This window comes from Hippocampus comes, unplaced genomic scaffold (assembly GCF_001891065.2).
Source record: "Hippocampus comes isolate QL1 unplaced genomic scaffold, H_comes_QL1_v1.1 scaffold110, whole genome shotgun sequence".
In the NCBI taxonomy this organism is placed as follows: Eukaryota; Metazoa; Chordata; class Actinopteri; order Syngnathiformes; family Syngnathidae; genus Hippocampus; species Hippocampus comes.
This window is the reverse complement of record NW_017805498.1, coordinates 724315-739070: the sequence shown is the minus strand read 5'-3', so window position 1 is coordinate 739070 and position 14756 is coordinate 724315. Positions and strand designations below refer to the sequence as shown.

General features: G+C 38.7%; 1 protein-coding gene across 1 annotated transcript in view; it reads right to left on the bottom strand.

The window, feature by feature from the left end:
• The window catches only part of dgkg (diacylglycerol kinase, gamma), a 103362-nt gene that overhangs the window by 50738 nt on the left and 37868 nt on the right, over positions 1-14756 (bottom strand). The window contains exons 12-21 of the mRNA XM_019876952.1: positions 14569-14686; positions 14389-14477; positions 13925-14041; positions 12681-12779; positions 10356-10463; positions 10187-10260; positions 9016-9090; positions 6665-6750; positions 6232-6321; positions 4806-4966 (exon numbers count right to left, since the gene is read on the bottom strand). Of these exons, the coding sequence (XP_019732511.1) occupies positions 4806-4966; positions 6232-6321; positions 6665-6750; positions 9016-9090; positions 10187-10260; positions 10356-10463; positions 12681-12779; positions 13925-14041; positions 14389-14477; positions 14569-14686 (1017 nt within the window). The remainder of the gene's footprint in view (positions 1-4805; positions 4967-6231; positions 6322-6664; positions 6751-9015; positions 9091-10186; positions 10261-10355; positions 10464-12680; positions 12780-13924; positions 14042-14388; positions 14478-14568; positions 14687-14756) is intronic.

Sequence of the window (14756 nt, the reverse complement as noted above, 5' to 3'; positions counted from 1 at the left end):
CAAAACAAAAAACTTCAATTGAAAGAATTCAAATAAGTTTAGAAATGAAATAAGTTATTCAAAAGCCAACTCATTCAATGCCAGACATTTTTATTAAATTGGGAGAGCTGGTGCCAGCCATTTTTTACCATTTTGACGATGTTCTCTAGCTTTATAAGCATGGAACCCACCAAAAGAAAGCTTTCATCCTCTTCTTTCATCAGGAAAAAAAGACATGTCTGCCTTTTATAGCATTCCTTAGTTAAAGGGAGTTGAACATTGGTTTCTTGAAAATACTCTTTTCCAAGAAAAATTCTGAGAAAAAAAGATTTTTATGAAAGGACACATTTTTTCATAAAAATCTGTGTTAGACGGGTGACTCTGACTATATTCTTGAGATGATAAAAAAAACAATCTTGGTCATATTTTTAATATGAGCCATAAATCTAAGCTCTGTTATACATTTGTTCCAAGTGTCTATTTATCCATATTATCTGTCAATGTTAATTTATTGATGTAGTCTTTTGAACCTTTCTCATGATCTAGTTTTAAAGCGACTAGCTACAAATTAACAAATCAATCAAGTTAACTAGCCAGTTAGTCAGTAGGGAGTTTGCAAATTACATAGTTATTTCTGAGCAAGGTAATTTGCTAGCGAGTTAGGTGGCTAGGAAGCTAGTTAGTTGATCAGTGAACTGGCTGCTGTCAAAATAGCTAGGTAATAGTTACTTAAAGAGCTAGCCATTGAGTTAATTAGATAGCTAAGATAATAGGTATCTGACAGCCAGGTAATTATCGAGACAAAAGAAAAATCATGAATTGTATGACATTAAAAGCATTTGATTACATAAGTTTCACTGGAATCAACCCCCACAATTTTCAGGGGAATAGGACAGCTTGCTGCGGAAAATGAAAATGTGTGAGTACTGAATGTCACGTTGCGAGGTGGTGGTGGACCCCAAAAAGCAGGCAACAGGGAGGAGCAGGTTGTACTTTAAGAAGTGTATTGAAACAGAGAAAACTAAATCCAAAACAAACATAGTCCAAAGTAGCAAACAAAAATCACAACTGAAGCTAGAACGGAACTGTGACCAAAACATGACCGAAACAAACCTGACAACAGCAGACAAATGGCAACAAACAAACATGACAGTAGCAAAGAGCAACAATGACCCGACAATGAGTGGTCGGGCTGGGAGTCCTTTTAAAGCACTAATTACCTAATGACCAACAGGTGTGCAGCTGCAGGGGAAGCCCTACAGTGCCACCTGTTGATCCCAAACCGAATCATGACACTGAACACCCCTAATAGGGTTTGTAATTTCCAGGAGTACTTTAGTCTGAATGAAGTTCCTTAACTCACTTCAAATTGTTTCCTCTGCACCAAGATGCCTTCAGATGGCACCAGATACTGTTATAGCATAAATACAGCAAATACTGTGTGTGAGCTCTTCAGCTGGTCACGCAGGATCAGTTACCCCCCCCACCCCACCCCACACACACACAATTTGCAATTAGATAAATTCTGAACTTCAAATATACTGGGCTTCACTGTATACATCTTACAATAATGAAATAAAAATGAAGTAACCTAAATTTTGTTACGGTAGTTTTTTTTTTTTTTCCATGCAAAGATTTACACTATTACTAACAAAACTATTATGAAATTCTAAACAGCAATATAACTAAACCAAAAAAAGGGGGCTATGATTGTTAATAGATTTAAGCGGGAACAGAAAGTGACACAATACTGTATAGAGCGCTGAAACCGAAAGACACAGTTCACACTTAGATAAATGTGCTGTGTGTTCAGTCTGGCAAGCAAGCAGGCATCAGCGGGAGTGCAGTTGTGTAACATTGCCACGGTGCAGCCTCTTCTACCAGTGCACATGATGTCTTCTCTTGGCATTTGTATCTTATTTTTCTTCAATGATGAACTTCACATGGGATGACTAAGAGTTATTTTTATTTGTCCAGTTAGGTTATGACACTGGAGACACACAGAAAGTAATCCCACACCCCTCCAAAAAAGAAAGAAGGAATGAAAGAAAGGAAAGAAACAAAGAAAGAAAAGAGAAAAATACAAAGACGGGAAGAAATAAAGAAAGAAAGAAGGAAACAGCGACAGATAGCCAGCTCTTGAAACCTATTGCGCAAATTCAATGCTGGAGGGGGAGCCACACTTTTTCATCAGTGCTACATCGTACCATCCATTTCCTAACCAGATGTATGTAAAGTGCTATTTTAGATTAGGTCAAAATATGTGCATATGTGCCAAGTACATGCTAGTATTGTATTTAAATTTTTCATGTTACATTTTTCAATGAGAAAGAAAATATCCACTATCCTAAATCAATAATAGAGAGTTTGAAACAAACAAAATAACCACATTCAGTATTTTTCTCCAGTTCATAAAAAACACACTATTCAAGGATGTCACAAAACTGCTTAACAGCAAACCAAGATTAAGTACAATAATTCATTTTATGCATTTTTTTTTCAGAAAAATGAACTCATTCAAAATTTTAAAATGATCGAGGTCATTTGTTTGACCTGCATATAATTCCAAATCCGCAAAAAAATAATTCGTCTACTCCTGTTGTAGTACAGCACTGTATAAGATCTGGAGTAAGTGCACCTAAGCAATGTCTGCCATCTAGTGGTGAATGAGTGGCTAATAACTGATATCTAATATTACAACTTAAAACTACAATCAATGCATATTCACAATCCAGCACCTACAAATTAGTATATTGGTGGACTTTTTATTTGATTTTTTTTCACTATTTTGTTTTTATCTGGGATTTTGGCCCACATTTTCTACCAGTTTTTTGAACAAATAAATGAATAAATCAATGCTAAATTAGCCCTTTGCCAATTATCATCAATGTCTAGTTAGTTAGTTCGCTAGTTATAAAGTTTGTTTCACACATTTACGCCCCCGCACCCCCAAAAAAGAACTATCCATTAGTTAGTCAACCGGTTAGTTAGCTACCCTATTGATTAGCTGGTTAATTAACTTCTGTCAAACATTTTGTAACTGAGTGAGGTTGTCATCAGTTACCTAAATAGCCAGCTTGTTGCTTAATCAGATGGGTGGCTAATAACTGATATCGAATCATTTATCTTACCAATTAGTGTGTTGCCTAGTTAGTTACCCTTCGAGTTAGTTTAGATACCTATTTCACTAGTTAGATACCTATCATGTGCATTTTTCAGCTAGTTCGCAAAATAATGTATGTATGTATGTATGTATGTATGTATGTATGTATGTACCGTATTTTCCACACTAAAAGGCGCACTGGATTATGAGGCGCACCTTCAATGAATGGCCTATTTTGTAATTTTTTTCATATATTGGACGCACTCCATTATAAGACACAATCTACAATGCATCCACTAGATGAAGCTACGCTCAAGGAAATGCCAACAGGACACTACACTACACTACACCCTGATTTATATAGCGACGATCAGATGTCAGTAAAACGTATTTAATAAAGCAGCGACACAGTTCACTTAAACAACAGCAAGTTATAACATTGACTCGTTAACATGGAACTCGCTTGCCGCTGCTCTATTTCCGTGTTCAACTGCATAATCGATCGCCTTAAGTTTGAACTCTGCGTTGTAAACATTTCTCTAGCAAGGAGCCATTTTGGGGTTGACATGTTACCGTAATGACCATAGACAAGGTGCATCAGATTTTAAGGCGCGCTTTTAGGTGCAAATACGGTATGTATGTATGTGTGTATAGTTAGTTAGTTAGTTAGTTTATAAATACCTGTATCTAGCTAGCCAGTTAAAAGGCCTGGCTGATCAGTTAACCAGCCATAAAATAGTATATTTATTTAATGAGTGCAATGGCTCTTTTTACGAGTGCAACACTGAGACTTCTTTCACTTGAGTATCAACTGAACAGCTGCTGCATTTCCCTATCTATGTGTCTGACTACAGTGTGTGTGTGTGTGTGTGTGTGTGTGTGTGTGTGTGTGTGTGTGTGTGTGTGTGTGTGTGTGTGTGGGTGTGGGTGTGTGGGTGTGCCAGTTTGTGTGTCAACTTGTGTAAAAAAACACAAATAAGTCTTTTGCCCATTAGCTCCGATGGAACATGAGCGGTTCAGTAAATGGGTTCCTTGGTAACAGTAACCTGGCAACGAACTGAATCCATCAATGACGAAAGTTGTCCAAGAGGGAGCAACTCATTGATGCATCGACTCTTCGTTTATGGTCAAAGAGACTTGATAAATGAATTGAGTGTAACATACTGATATCATCTTATTAGGAGTAGGCCATTATTTTACATTTTAGACATACTGTACTATGACACAATGTTACCTGTATACTGTATTACAGTATAGGTAGATAAAAATGACAATTTAATTTAAAATGAAAAACAGTTAATTCCATCTATTTTCAACACCGCTTATGCTAGTCGCTGGAAACCTATTCCAGTTGACTTGAACAAAAGGCAGACGAAAACCCTAACTGGTCGACAGCCAGTTGCAGGGCACATAAAGAGACGAACAACCATTCACACCCTCATCCACACCTTCACTTAGTAGGAACCGAGTCCACACTGCCCGCACACAAGTTGTAGTTCCACCACACCATCTGCGACTCGTAAATCCAAATGCATTCTTTTACTATTGTATTGTAATTTATTGTCATCCATCATCATCTGTTTTCATACCAACTGTCCTCATTAGACTCACGGGTGAGCTGGAGTCTATCCTAGCTAATTTTGGGTGAGAGGCAGGGAATGACCTAGACTGGTCATTAGCCAATAGCAGCAATGCATGATATGTAACAGGTAAATGTTCTTACCACACCGATAGAAAAGTAGTTGTTGACGATGTTGTAGGGTACCGGGTCACCCTTCTCCTCCTTGTCATCAGGCACAATATCGATGTTCCAGCGGTCCAACACCACCTCGATGCTATGCTCAATGTCGCGCAGGAACTTCAGCAAGCTGCCCCCCTCGTATCCTGACAACACACATTTAGTAGGATTTCAACCACAATTTTTGGGGTGCAGTAGGAGGTTCAGCATGTAGCTCGTATTTTTGGAATGTGTCAAGACCAACCTTGATAATTGGGTGGAATTTTCTGAGTGTGACACTCCAGCAAGTTGTTGTTGGCAAATTTTAGGATGTAATAAAATGAAAATACTTTTGTTATTGTGTGCTTTCATATGTATCTATCTAGCTAGCAGCTAGCTATGCTATTTCCCTCAGTAATATAAAAACAACAGACACACATTGATGAGCTGGAGCATTGAGGTTTTGTTTATCTCCCAAAACCAACAAAGATGTTTAGCATAATCATAAATTTTGGAAATACTACTTAGATTGGACAATGACAGTAAACGAATTCTCATTTCAAGTACTGTACTGCTTCACAGGTGTCTGGATTAAGAAATATTGCATGGAACTCGACAGTGTTTAATGAGCATTACATGATATCACACAAAATTCATGGCAACAATACTACTTCAAAATGAAAGCTTTAGTAACAATGACTTCTTTTTTCCAGATACTTTTGAGCACCTGGAAAATTTTCATAAAATGGCTAACCTAATTCAATGGTAAATACCATATTTTTACTTCTCATATTAAAGCTGTGTTGACACTTAAATCACATCTTTGTTATTTAGTTCATTTATTGTGGCATATGTAGGCAAACATTTAGATGCCAATGTCAAATACTCGAGGCCTCTAAATATTGTCTTTCTGTTCGTAAGTGCCTTTAACTACTATTAATATGATTCGATTACAGTGTGATCATCAAACATTTAGTCGTTCAGGTACTCCTGTCAATTTATCTTCAAAGCTAAAAATATCGAGCAGGTGTTGATATTTTCGATCTGGGTGACTCACAGTTGAACATTGTCTCAACAGGGTGGCTTGTTACATAAAATGGTACATCAACTAAATAAATGTGTTGCAACAACTCTCAGGCCCCATCTTTAAGTGGGAACTCGTGAGCCAGGCTCTAACTGCTTTCCACTTACCTCCTCAATAGGTTTTTTTTTTTTTAACTACAATGATGTTACATAATGCGCAATATTATCTTCATAGCTGTGTAATTCCATCATGCGGTTGCATTTCATATTTTCCGTGTATAATTTTGTCAACAAGAATTTGCTTGCAGGACTAACAAAAACAAACATGCCCCACAGTAAGTTCCAATAGAAACGTTTCACTTAAAGTAATGACTATGACTTTGTGTATTAAAGCATGTAGGGGTCTCACCTCCCCCCCAGCGGAGGCAGCGTGCCAGGTCGTTGCCTGTCCCCAGTGGCAGGATGGCTACAGGGGGGTGCCGGGCGAAGTTGGCCTTGTCTGCAGAGACATATTTCTATTGTCACATTTGCTCACCAGTGACTGAGCAGACAACATGAAAGGACAGTTTTTTGGAGGCTTTTTTTTTTTTTTTCCAAAAAAGGTTTGGACGTTTTCATCGACATTGATTTTGGTCATGATGACCTCACATTTCTTCTTTTTCAAAACATTTTTGTGACAGAAGTGTGCATAATGCCTTTGAAGGTTACATCTGACCAAACTACATAATCAAGAAAATCAGGGAAAAAAATTACATTGGAAGCGAATGCTGACAATGGAGAACACATCCACTATCATGAAGAAAAATTACACAAGGACCACGTGAACAAAGTCGTACAAGTACCTATACAGTCCAGGATCCAACCGACGGTGCCGTCCCCGCCGCATGCAAGCACTCGGAAATCAGGGACGTCGTAAAAAAAGTTGAGCCTGAGAGGAGAGATGTGACAACGGGTGGTTCGTTAGCGTCAGTAACGTCAAACATTGCTTTTTATGAATTCTCATTAGCTCAATTCTAAGCAGTGATGTTCGCGTGACGCTAATGCTACATAGAGGAACTGATGTCGCTATGTTAGTGAGGAGGGGTGGGACAGAACAGTACTGAATACTGTGCCCTCAAAAAGTATTGGAACGGCAAGGTCAATTCTTTTGTTTTTGTTTTGCCTTAAAGACATTTCACTTTCAGATTTTGCGCTTTGTGCTGTGGGTCCAAATATGAAGTCCGTGCAAAGCTTTGGACAGATCATCACTAGAATGGAATGTAAAAGAAAAATATAGCAATTAGGCTACTGTAAATTATTTATTTACTCTTATTGCATGGCTGTCAGCTTATGATTAAAAAAACATGTTGTTATATTAAATTACCCTTAGTTCCTCGTTACCTCCCAGAATTTCCAATGATTCCCATGCAAAGTATCTAATTTGGAATTCCGCTAGTTACAATATTTCCCTGCTTTCCATTGAAATTTCCTGGAAATTTTCCGGAAATTTACTGGAGATGTTCGACCGCTTTGCTAACCCTAGGAATGAGATGAAGAGAGACTGTCCATCCATATGTGCTCACTCCACCTTCACCATCTTCTCCTGAGCTCACACGACCTTCAAAGGGACCTTTCATGTGAGTCGGGACAAAGGTGTCGTTGGAGGCTTTCATCTCGAGCAGCTGCAAGCGGCCAAAGATGCCATTCACTCAAGCCAGCCACCTGGCGCTCAGTGGACCATTAATGCCCACATTTAGTCCACAAGTATGCAGAATTCATATTACGTACGCTAAGAGTGAAACTCTTTGATATATAGTGGCCATATTGACAGTCTGCAGTACCGTTAAGCATATTTCTTCAATCTTTTCAGATTTGATTTACTTGTAAAATTTGGAAATTAGAAAAAAAACATACGTTTGTCTTATCCTTCCTAACTTCATGGATTCATGATGTTGCAACTCTTTACTTTTAATTGGTAGAAAATTAAAAGAAATTACTTGTTCTTCATTTGTAAAGATAAAAACAAAGTAATGCAAACATGATGTGAAGATGTCGATGAGCTCCTCTTTTAATTTTTTTTCATGTGTTTTATGTGTTTCTGTGATGCTCTTTTTCCCCAAAAGAAATACTTCTCGCTTGTATTTCTAAATGTTGATTTTTAATGGGTAAAATGTGGAAAATAGTACCGGTAAATGTATTTCTGAATTGGTATTTTTTTGTGGATAAAAAAAATTAAGAAATTCTGTCTCTGGTGAGTTTAATTAAATGTAAATATTGATTTCAAACATGTAAAAAAGGAAAAAAATATGTCAATTGTTATTTGATTCTAAATATTTATCAGTTTTTATCAGTAATTTCTAATTACATAGCAGCTGGACAAAAAGAAAAACAAATGAGTCAGACACTTCGATTAAAAAAAAAAACAACAACAAAAAAACCTTTGTTCAGCTAATATTTAATTTGTTTCTAAGAGGGGGATCGGTAAAAAATGATTGCAATATTTCAATACAGTATCATTAATTAAAAGTGCGGAAAATTTGCAATTTTTATATTTTAGCAAGAAACACAAAGTCAGCGCACATGATTTGTTTTCACAGGCCACAGGAAATTATGTGGCGGACCGAATCTGGCCCGCTGGCCTTAACTTTGACACCTGTAAATTTAACATTACAAACTCCATTTAACATAGTCTTATGCCTCTATCTCTGTCAAATCTTATCAAAGTGTTTTTTTTGAGTGCGTTTATGTTGGATCTTAATGCCCTCTTGGATTCTGAATAAATTCAGATCTGCGGCATTGCTGGGAATCGTGCAATAGCACAAGGGTTGGTGGTTGGAGTTTGTGTACACATGAGTCACTTCCATTGTCTATGTCACTGTGAAACATTCATTAATCCACTTAATCCCAATTGTCTGTTCTGCACTGGGATTTTTATGAGCGACAGTCTAAAACAAGCACGTGTTAATGGGCTAAAACCAATCTCCCTCTCACCTCACTGCCAGCTGAGCCTGTTGCTATGGCGCCATGGCGACACTCTGCCTCTTTTGAGAGATAAGTTAACCCTGTCGGCAACCTACATCCATTCAATTGTGTACTTAACACCGTGGCTGGTGAGTGCCATTTAAATCCTACTCATTATCTAAAATCAATTGGTTATGTCACTCTTCAAGGAGGTTGCAGATGTATTTAAATCAACTTAATGGATCGCATTTACCTGAGTGCTGGGCCACCTTGATCCAAACTATGCACCTGCCGTGGGTTAAGAAGGTACCGGAACTTCCTGAGAACCCTGACGGAAATAGAAGCAATCAGTTTTTAATGCCCGAAAAGGAAAATTAAAAACCCTGTCAAATGCTAACTAATTTTACTTAGATTTAAATATTCATTTTAAAATGGGTCATAAAACAACAACAAGGCGGCAAAAGTACTTGCACTCTCTACTTATACAGAAGTACAGACACTTGTGAAAAAAAGATTCTGCCAGAAGGGATAGACATGAGTGAGAAATTAGTTTAAAAAAATGGTCACTTTTATACAATTTAAAAAAATATATTATAAGTATGATCCACATACATCCAATGGAAAAAAAAATGCATAAAGTAAAGGAAAAACATTTCAACAGACTTCTCACTGTACTGGTATGGATGCAAATGTTTGGCCATTTTTAATAAGACTTTACAGTTTCATTATGCAGTTCATAAGGCATTTCATTGTTATATTAACCCCTGCATGGCGCCTTTACATTCGCAAAAACTAAAAAAATAACAAGCCTATTTTGACAAACAAAGGACTAGAAAGTACAGACATCGGTTTTCAAATGTTGGGCGCAAGATGAAAACATCCTCGGAAATACAGCACAAACTGAAAAACATCCCATCTTATTCATTTTCAGCAACTCAGATCAACACATCTCAGTTTCTTCACTTTTCACTTCCTGTAGGTGGAATGACGAGGCATCGCGAAACTTTTGCCCATACATTGATTTTGCGCTCTCAAACTGTCCATATGCTAATGAGCTCAGTCATGTCTGCACACAAGTTCCCTGTGACCTCTGGAGAGTTACACAACTGACGGACAACTAATAACCGAAGTGCTGTGAATGACACACGTACATTCTGTAATACGTGTCCTATATGTCCTATTGAACAATACATGCTGGTGATGTAATATGGTTCCATACAGAAACCAATTGCGTAAACTCTTGGCTCGTCAGCGTCCCTCTGCGTAAAGTCGATTAGCTTAGCACATTTGAAACTAAGGGCAGCAAGCAATGTTGAAAATGGAAGGACAGATGTAGATGGCCACCATGTGTCTGAATACACTTCTTTCATTAATACAGTATGTGATTTAAGAAACGACAATGCGAAAAACATAAACGATCTCACCGTTCCCCCTGTCTTCCGCCACTTTTGGGATTGACCAGCACCAGCAGAGGATGAGTGCCTGGTAAGGGCGAGATCTGTAGACAGGATGTTGAATCAAGAACGTCAGTTCTTTAGTCTACAGAGTGAGTTTTGTTTTTCTGTTGGAGACGTGGCCTGAATAGCGAATTACCTGAAGTGCTTGTCCATCTCCTGGGGAGAATTTAAACATGTGGTTGATGTCGTCCGGACTGGTGCAGGGAGGCGATTCGCCCTCGCCGCGTTTCACCGACTGGCGGTCCTGCAGACAAGTTTGGCGAATGGAATCATGTGAAACCTTTGATCTTAAAAGGAAAAAAAAAATCATGAAGCCATCTTCTATCGCGCTTATCCTCATTAGGGTCACGGGTGTGCTGGAATCTATACCAGCTGACTTTAGACAAGGCTTACACAAAGCAACTTAATGTGCTAGAAACATTCAATCGCAAACAAAACAGCTGAGGACATTCAAAAGGAAAGCAGACAAAAACAAAAGTAGCTGACCAAAATTACAAGAACAAAGAGTGACAACATTCAAACGGCTTACCACGAGCTTTACCGTCTTTGAAAATAAATGCAAAGAAATATAAAGTACCATTGTAAAATGACTGAAAGACCATAGAGTGAAATTGATTTTAAAATGCCCGACAAACCTTCATCATATGCACTCGGATCTGACTTCACTTCTGTTGGCAGTTTATTTCATTTACATGCAGCATAACAGCCAAATGCCACTTCACCATGTTTACTTTGAACTCTGGGCTCCACTAACTGACCCGAGTCTACAGACCTCATAGCCCTACTTGGTTTATATTCAATATTTATATTCAACCAGCATTGCTTTTGGGAACAGTCTGGAATGGTCGCCAGCCAATTGCTGAGCACATGACACAAGAACCATTCACACTCACATTCATACCGACAGACATTTTAGAATCAGCGTGTATGCATTATTATGTGTCGTGACTTGTCTCTGATTGGTAGTTTTTTCTCCTGAGCTGCACTTACCTGAATATCAAATTAGAGGCACAAGATTGCAGCCAATGATGGCAATTTTTTTCCACAGGTCATATTTCTCATAATATATTGCTGTCATGTTATAATAATTATTTTTAACAAATATGACAAAAAGTGTTTCTTTTTGGGAAAAATTGCTTTTCCCAAAAAGAAACATTTTTTTTTCCCTTTCAGTCCAAACACAGACCAAATCGTAGTTTACATTCAAGCCTCTTGTGAGGCTTCTTAGAAAGTCATAGGCCCAAAAACAGAATCAATTTCAAAGTCTGAAATGGAGGCAGGTGCTTGTCAAACTCTAATTCAGACAAAAAGAGCCACAGCATGACAGGACATGATGTGCACCTGCTGTTTATAAAGGAAAGTGACATGGTTTGTTTTTGAATAGCAAATGAGTAATGTGAGTCTATTGGTTATCCTTTCATATCAGCAGTGGAAATAAAATAAAAATATTTACAGTAAGTAGATTTATTAGTTATCTGTACTTTATTTGAGTATCTATCTCATTTGTTGACTTTTACTCTCTACATGTTAGAACCCCTGTACAGTGGTACCTCTACTGACGAAATTAATTGGTTCTGGAAGAAATTTCTTAACTAGAACAATTAGTAAGTAGAGACGCGTTTTCCATGTAAATGCCTGAATTTGTTCAAAGCCCCCCAAAATTCTGACATAAATGTTTCCTAAAGCATAAAAATGCATCAAAATATGTAACAAACACATGTTACAATTATGTTATTGCACAATAAATGAGAGTTGTGCATAATGTAAAGGACAAAGAATAAATAATTAAAATGATGGTCATTTAACTTTTAACATCTTCATCGTTTTTGCCCTCTTTAGTTCATGTACTTTCTCAGAAGTGGTTTTTGCCTGGCGTTTCGTAAAGAACTGATCCAAGGAAGTTTGCTTTTGTCGTCTTTTAACAATCCTTCGAAAATGTTCAAGGCTAACATCAGCATAGTGAACGATCGCCGGACTGGCGAACACTTGTCACTTTTCACATTCGGAATGCCTCCTGGCCCGAGGGGCGAATGACCATGACGCTGCATCGACACATATCTTTTGCTTTGTTAATTATAAACAATTCTTTATTAAAATCTGTCGCATCGACACATATCTATCTATCTAGCTATCTCCACGCATAGACACATAGGAGAGGTCCCTCTTAGCCAATGGGATGCCAGGATGATGCTCGGTAATAGCCAAAGGCAGGGCAGCTCTAAGTATGTTGCGTTGAGGAAACTCGGAGCTGCGACTAACAGCCCATACTATATTTTTACCTTTCATATCTTGACATTTACAGTATTTCGTAAGAAGAGGCAATATTTTCCCGTTGAGGCGTTTCGTAACTTGAAAATGTGTTCAAATAAGAGACGTTCGCCAGTCAAGGTACCACTGTATATCAAAGTACTGTAGTCTCCACTGTAATGTGGTACAATAAGAAGTGTCGTCTGTGACTCACCAGGACGACGGGACAAATGTAGGAGGGTAGCAGAGTATGGTCCCTCAAGGCTCCGCCGTCACACTCTGGCTTCACATGGGATGCGCATTTATTGTGAAGCTGTGGAGGACAGCAAGTCACACAAACAAACGTGATAATACAGTACATCTATTTACCCGTTTTCTATCCCCTCATGAGGGTTGCGTGTTCACATTTACACTTATGGAGAATTTAGGGTCTTTCCCTAACCTGACATGCATATTAGGGAGATTGATGGAGGAGGCCGCAGTGTTTGGGAAAACGCAAGCGTAGAGTAGGAAGGAAAATAAATAATACGTTCTTCATATTTTAGAACAGTCTTGAGAAAAAGACTGAGTGATGGCATTGGCCGTCAATTCTGGAAAGCAACCATATGATGTAAAAGCAAATCAGCGAGGTCATCTAGTGGATATAAGTAGTATTGCATCTAAACACAGCACAAACAGGTCAGGAAATGTGTGTTTCGTAGATTTTTTTTCTTTGTTGTAAAAAAATGCTTCCTTCCGATAAATTTTATACCATTTGAGAGCCTGTTTATATTCCTTAAAAACTGTGCCATGCTTGCAAGGAACCTGCATTTGTGGGATCTGCAGGAGTGCTGACCATGTGGCTTGAGTCCATGAAACATAGGACTACTTTTGCCAACTACTGTGAACTGCTGAGGCAGGTCAAGAAAGACAAAGAACAAACGCAAGGGTCATTAGTCAGAAGGAGTCATCTTGCATCATGACAACGCAAGGCCTCAAACAGCAGCCCAAATGGTGCAGACCCTCAATGAGCTGGGCTGGAAACTGCTCCCTCATCCCCCTTACAGCTCAGACCTTACCCCTTCAGACTTTCACCTTTTTGGTACCTTAAAAGCGTTCACGAGAGGCACCAAGTTTGAAAGTGTCAATGAAGTCAAAAGTGTTGTGAACGACTGGCTTAGACATCAGTCCGAAGATTTTTACGCTGAGGGAATATGGAAGCTTGTGCACAGATGGGAAAAGTGTTTGACAGTACTGGTAGACTATGTTGGAAAAAAAAAAGCAAGCTTCTATCTGTATTAGAATTCCTTATACCGAAAAATTCCCCTTATTCACTGAATGACCCCCGTATATAAACATTTTTAGGGGGCCATTAATTATTCACAGATTTTCGCTATTTATATGGTGGGGGCAGACTGTACTGTCAAATCCATCCATCCATCCATCCATCCATCCATCCATCCATCCATCATTACTCACAGTGATCTGGCACCACACACAGTGGAGGCCGGTCAGGCCCTGGTAACATTTGATGCTCCGGTGGCATCGGTCACATTTGGTAGGGGAGTTTCCCTCCATCCATACATGCTGCATAGCCTGGAGACACACACACACACACACACACACACACACACACAAGCAAGTTTCTTAAAAGTATAGTTACTATGTCTTGACATCTTCCCTGTACAAACATGAACAAAAAAACGCTCACTTTTTCCTTACCAAAAGGTGCCACTGGACAAATTTTGGAGTTTTTTCTGTAAGATTCAGAAAAAAAAACTAAAACCTTTTGGAGTATAGCAGGAGGTGGACCCCTTAACAAGTTTTTGTCATTGTTTTAGTTGTCGATTACTTTTCTGCCGCCCGAAGTACTCTGGCACCTTTATAAACATTATGAAAAGGTCTATGATGAATTACATTGACTTGTTAGTGCGTGCACTTACGTTGGTGTGCCTGCGAGACTTGGCGTAGGTGCTGATGCAGGCGGCGATGTCTTTGGACACACAACGCTCGTGCACCGTGTATTTGCATACTGTCCAAAAAAAAAAAAACCAACACACTTTTTAGTGGGAACATACGTGTAACATACGTGTACGTTAGCATAGTTGTGGATACCCACTCACAGGAGCAGCAGAGGCCCTGCTTGCGCACACCCAGTAGCATGGTGTGACAAAAGTTACAGTAGGCCGGTTTGTTGAAGTGCTTTAGGCGCCACACGTGCTGGCCGTCCTCCTGAACATTCTAGTGGGAGGCACAAAAATGACGAAATGAAGACAATTGATATGCTTGGCCCGTGAACCAGAAAACTGCA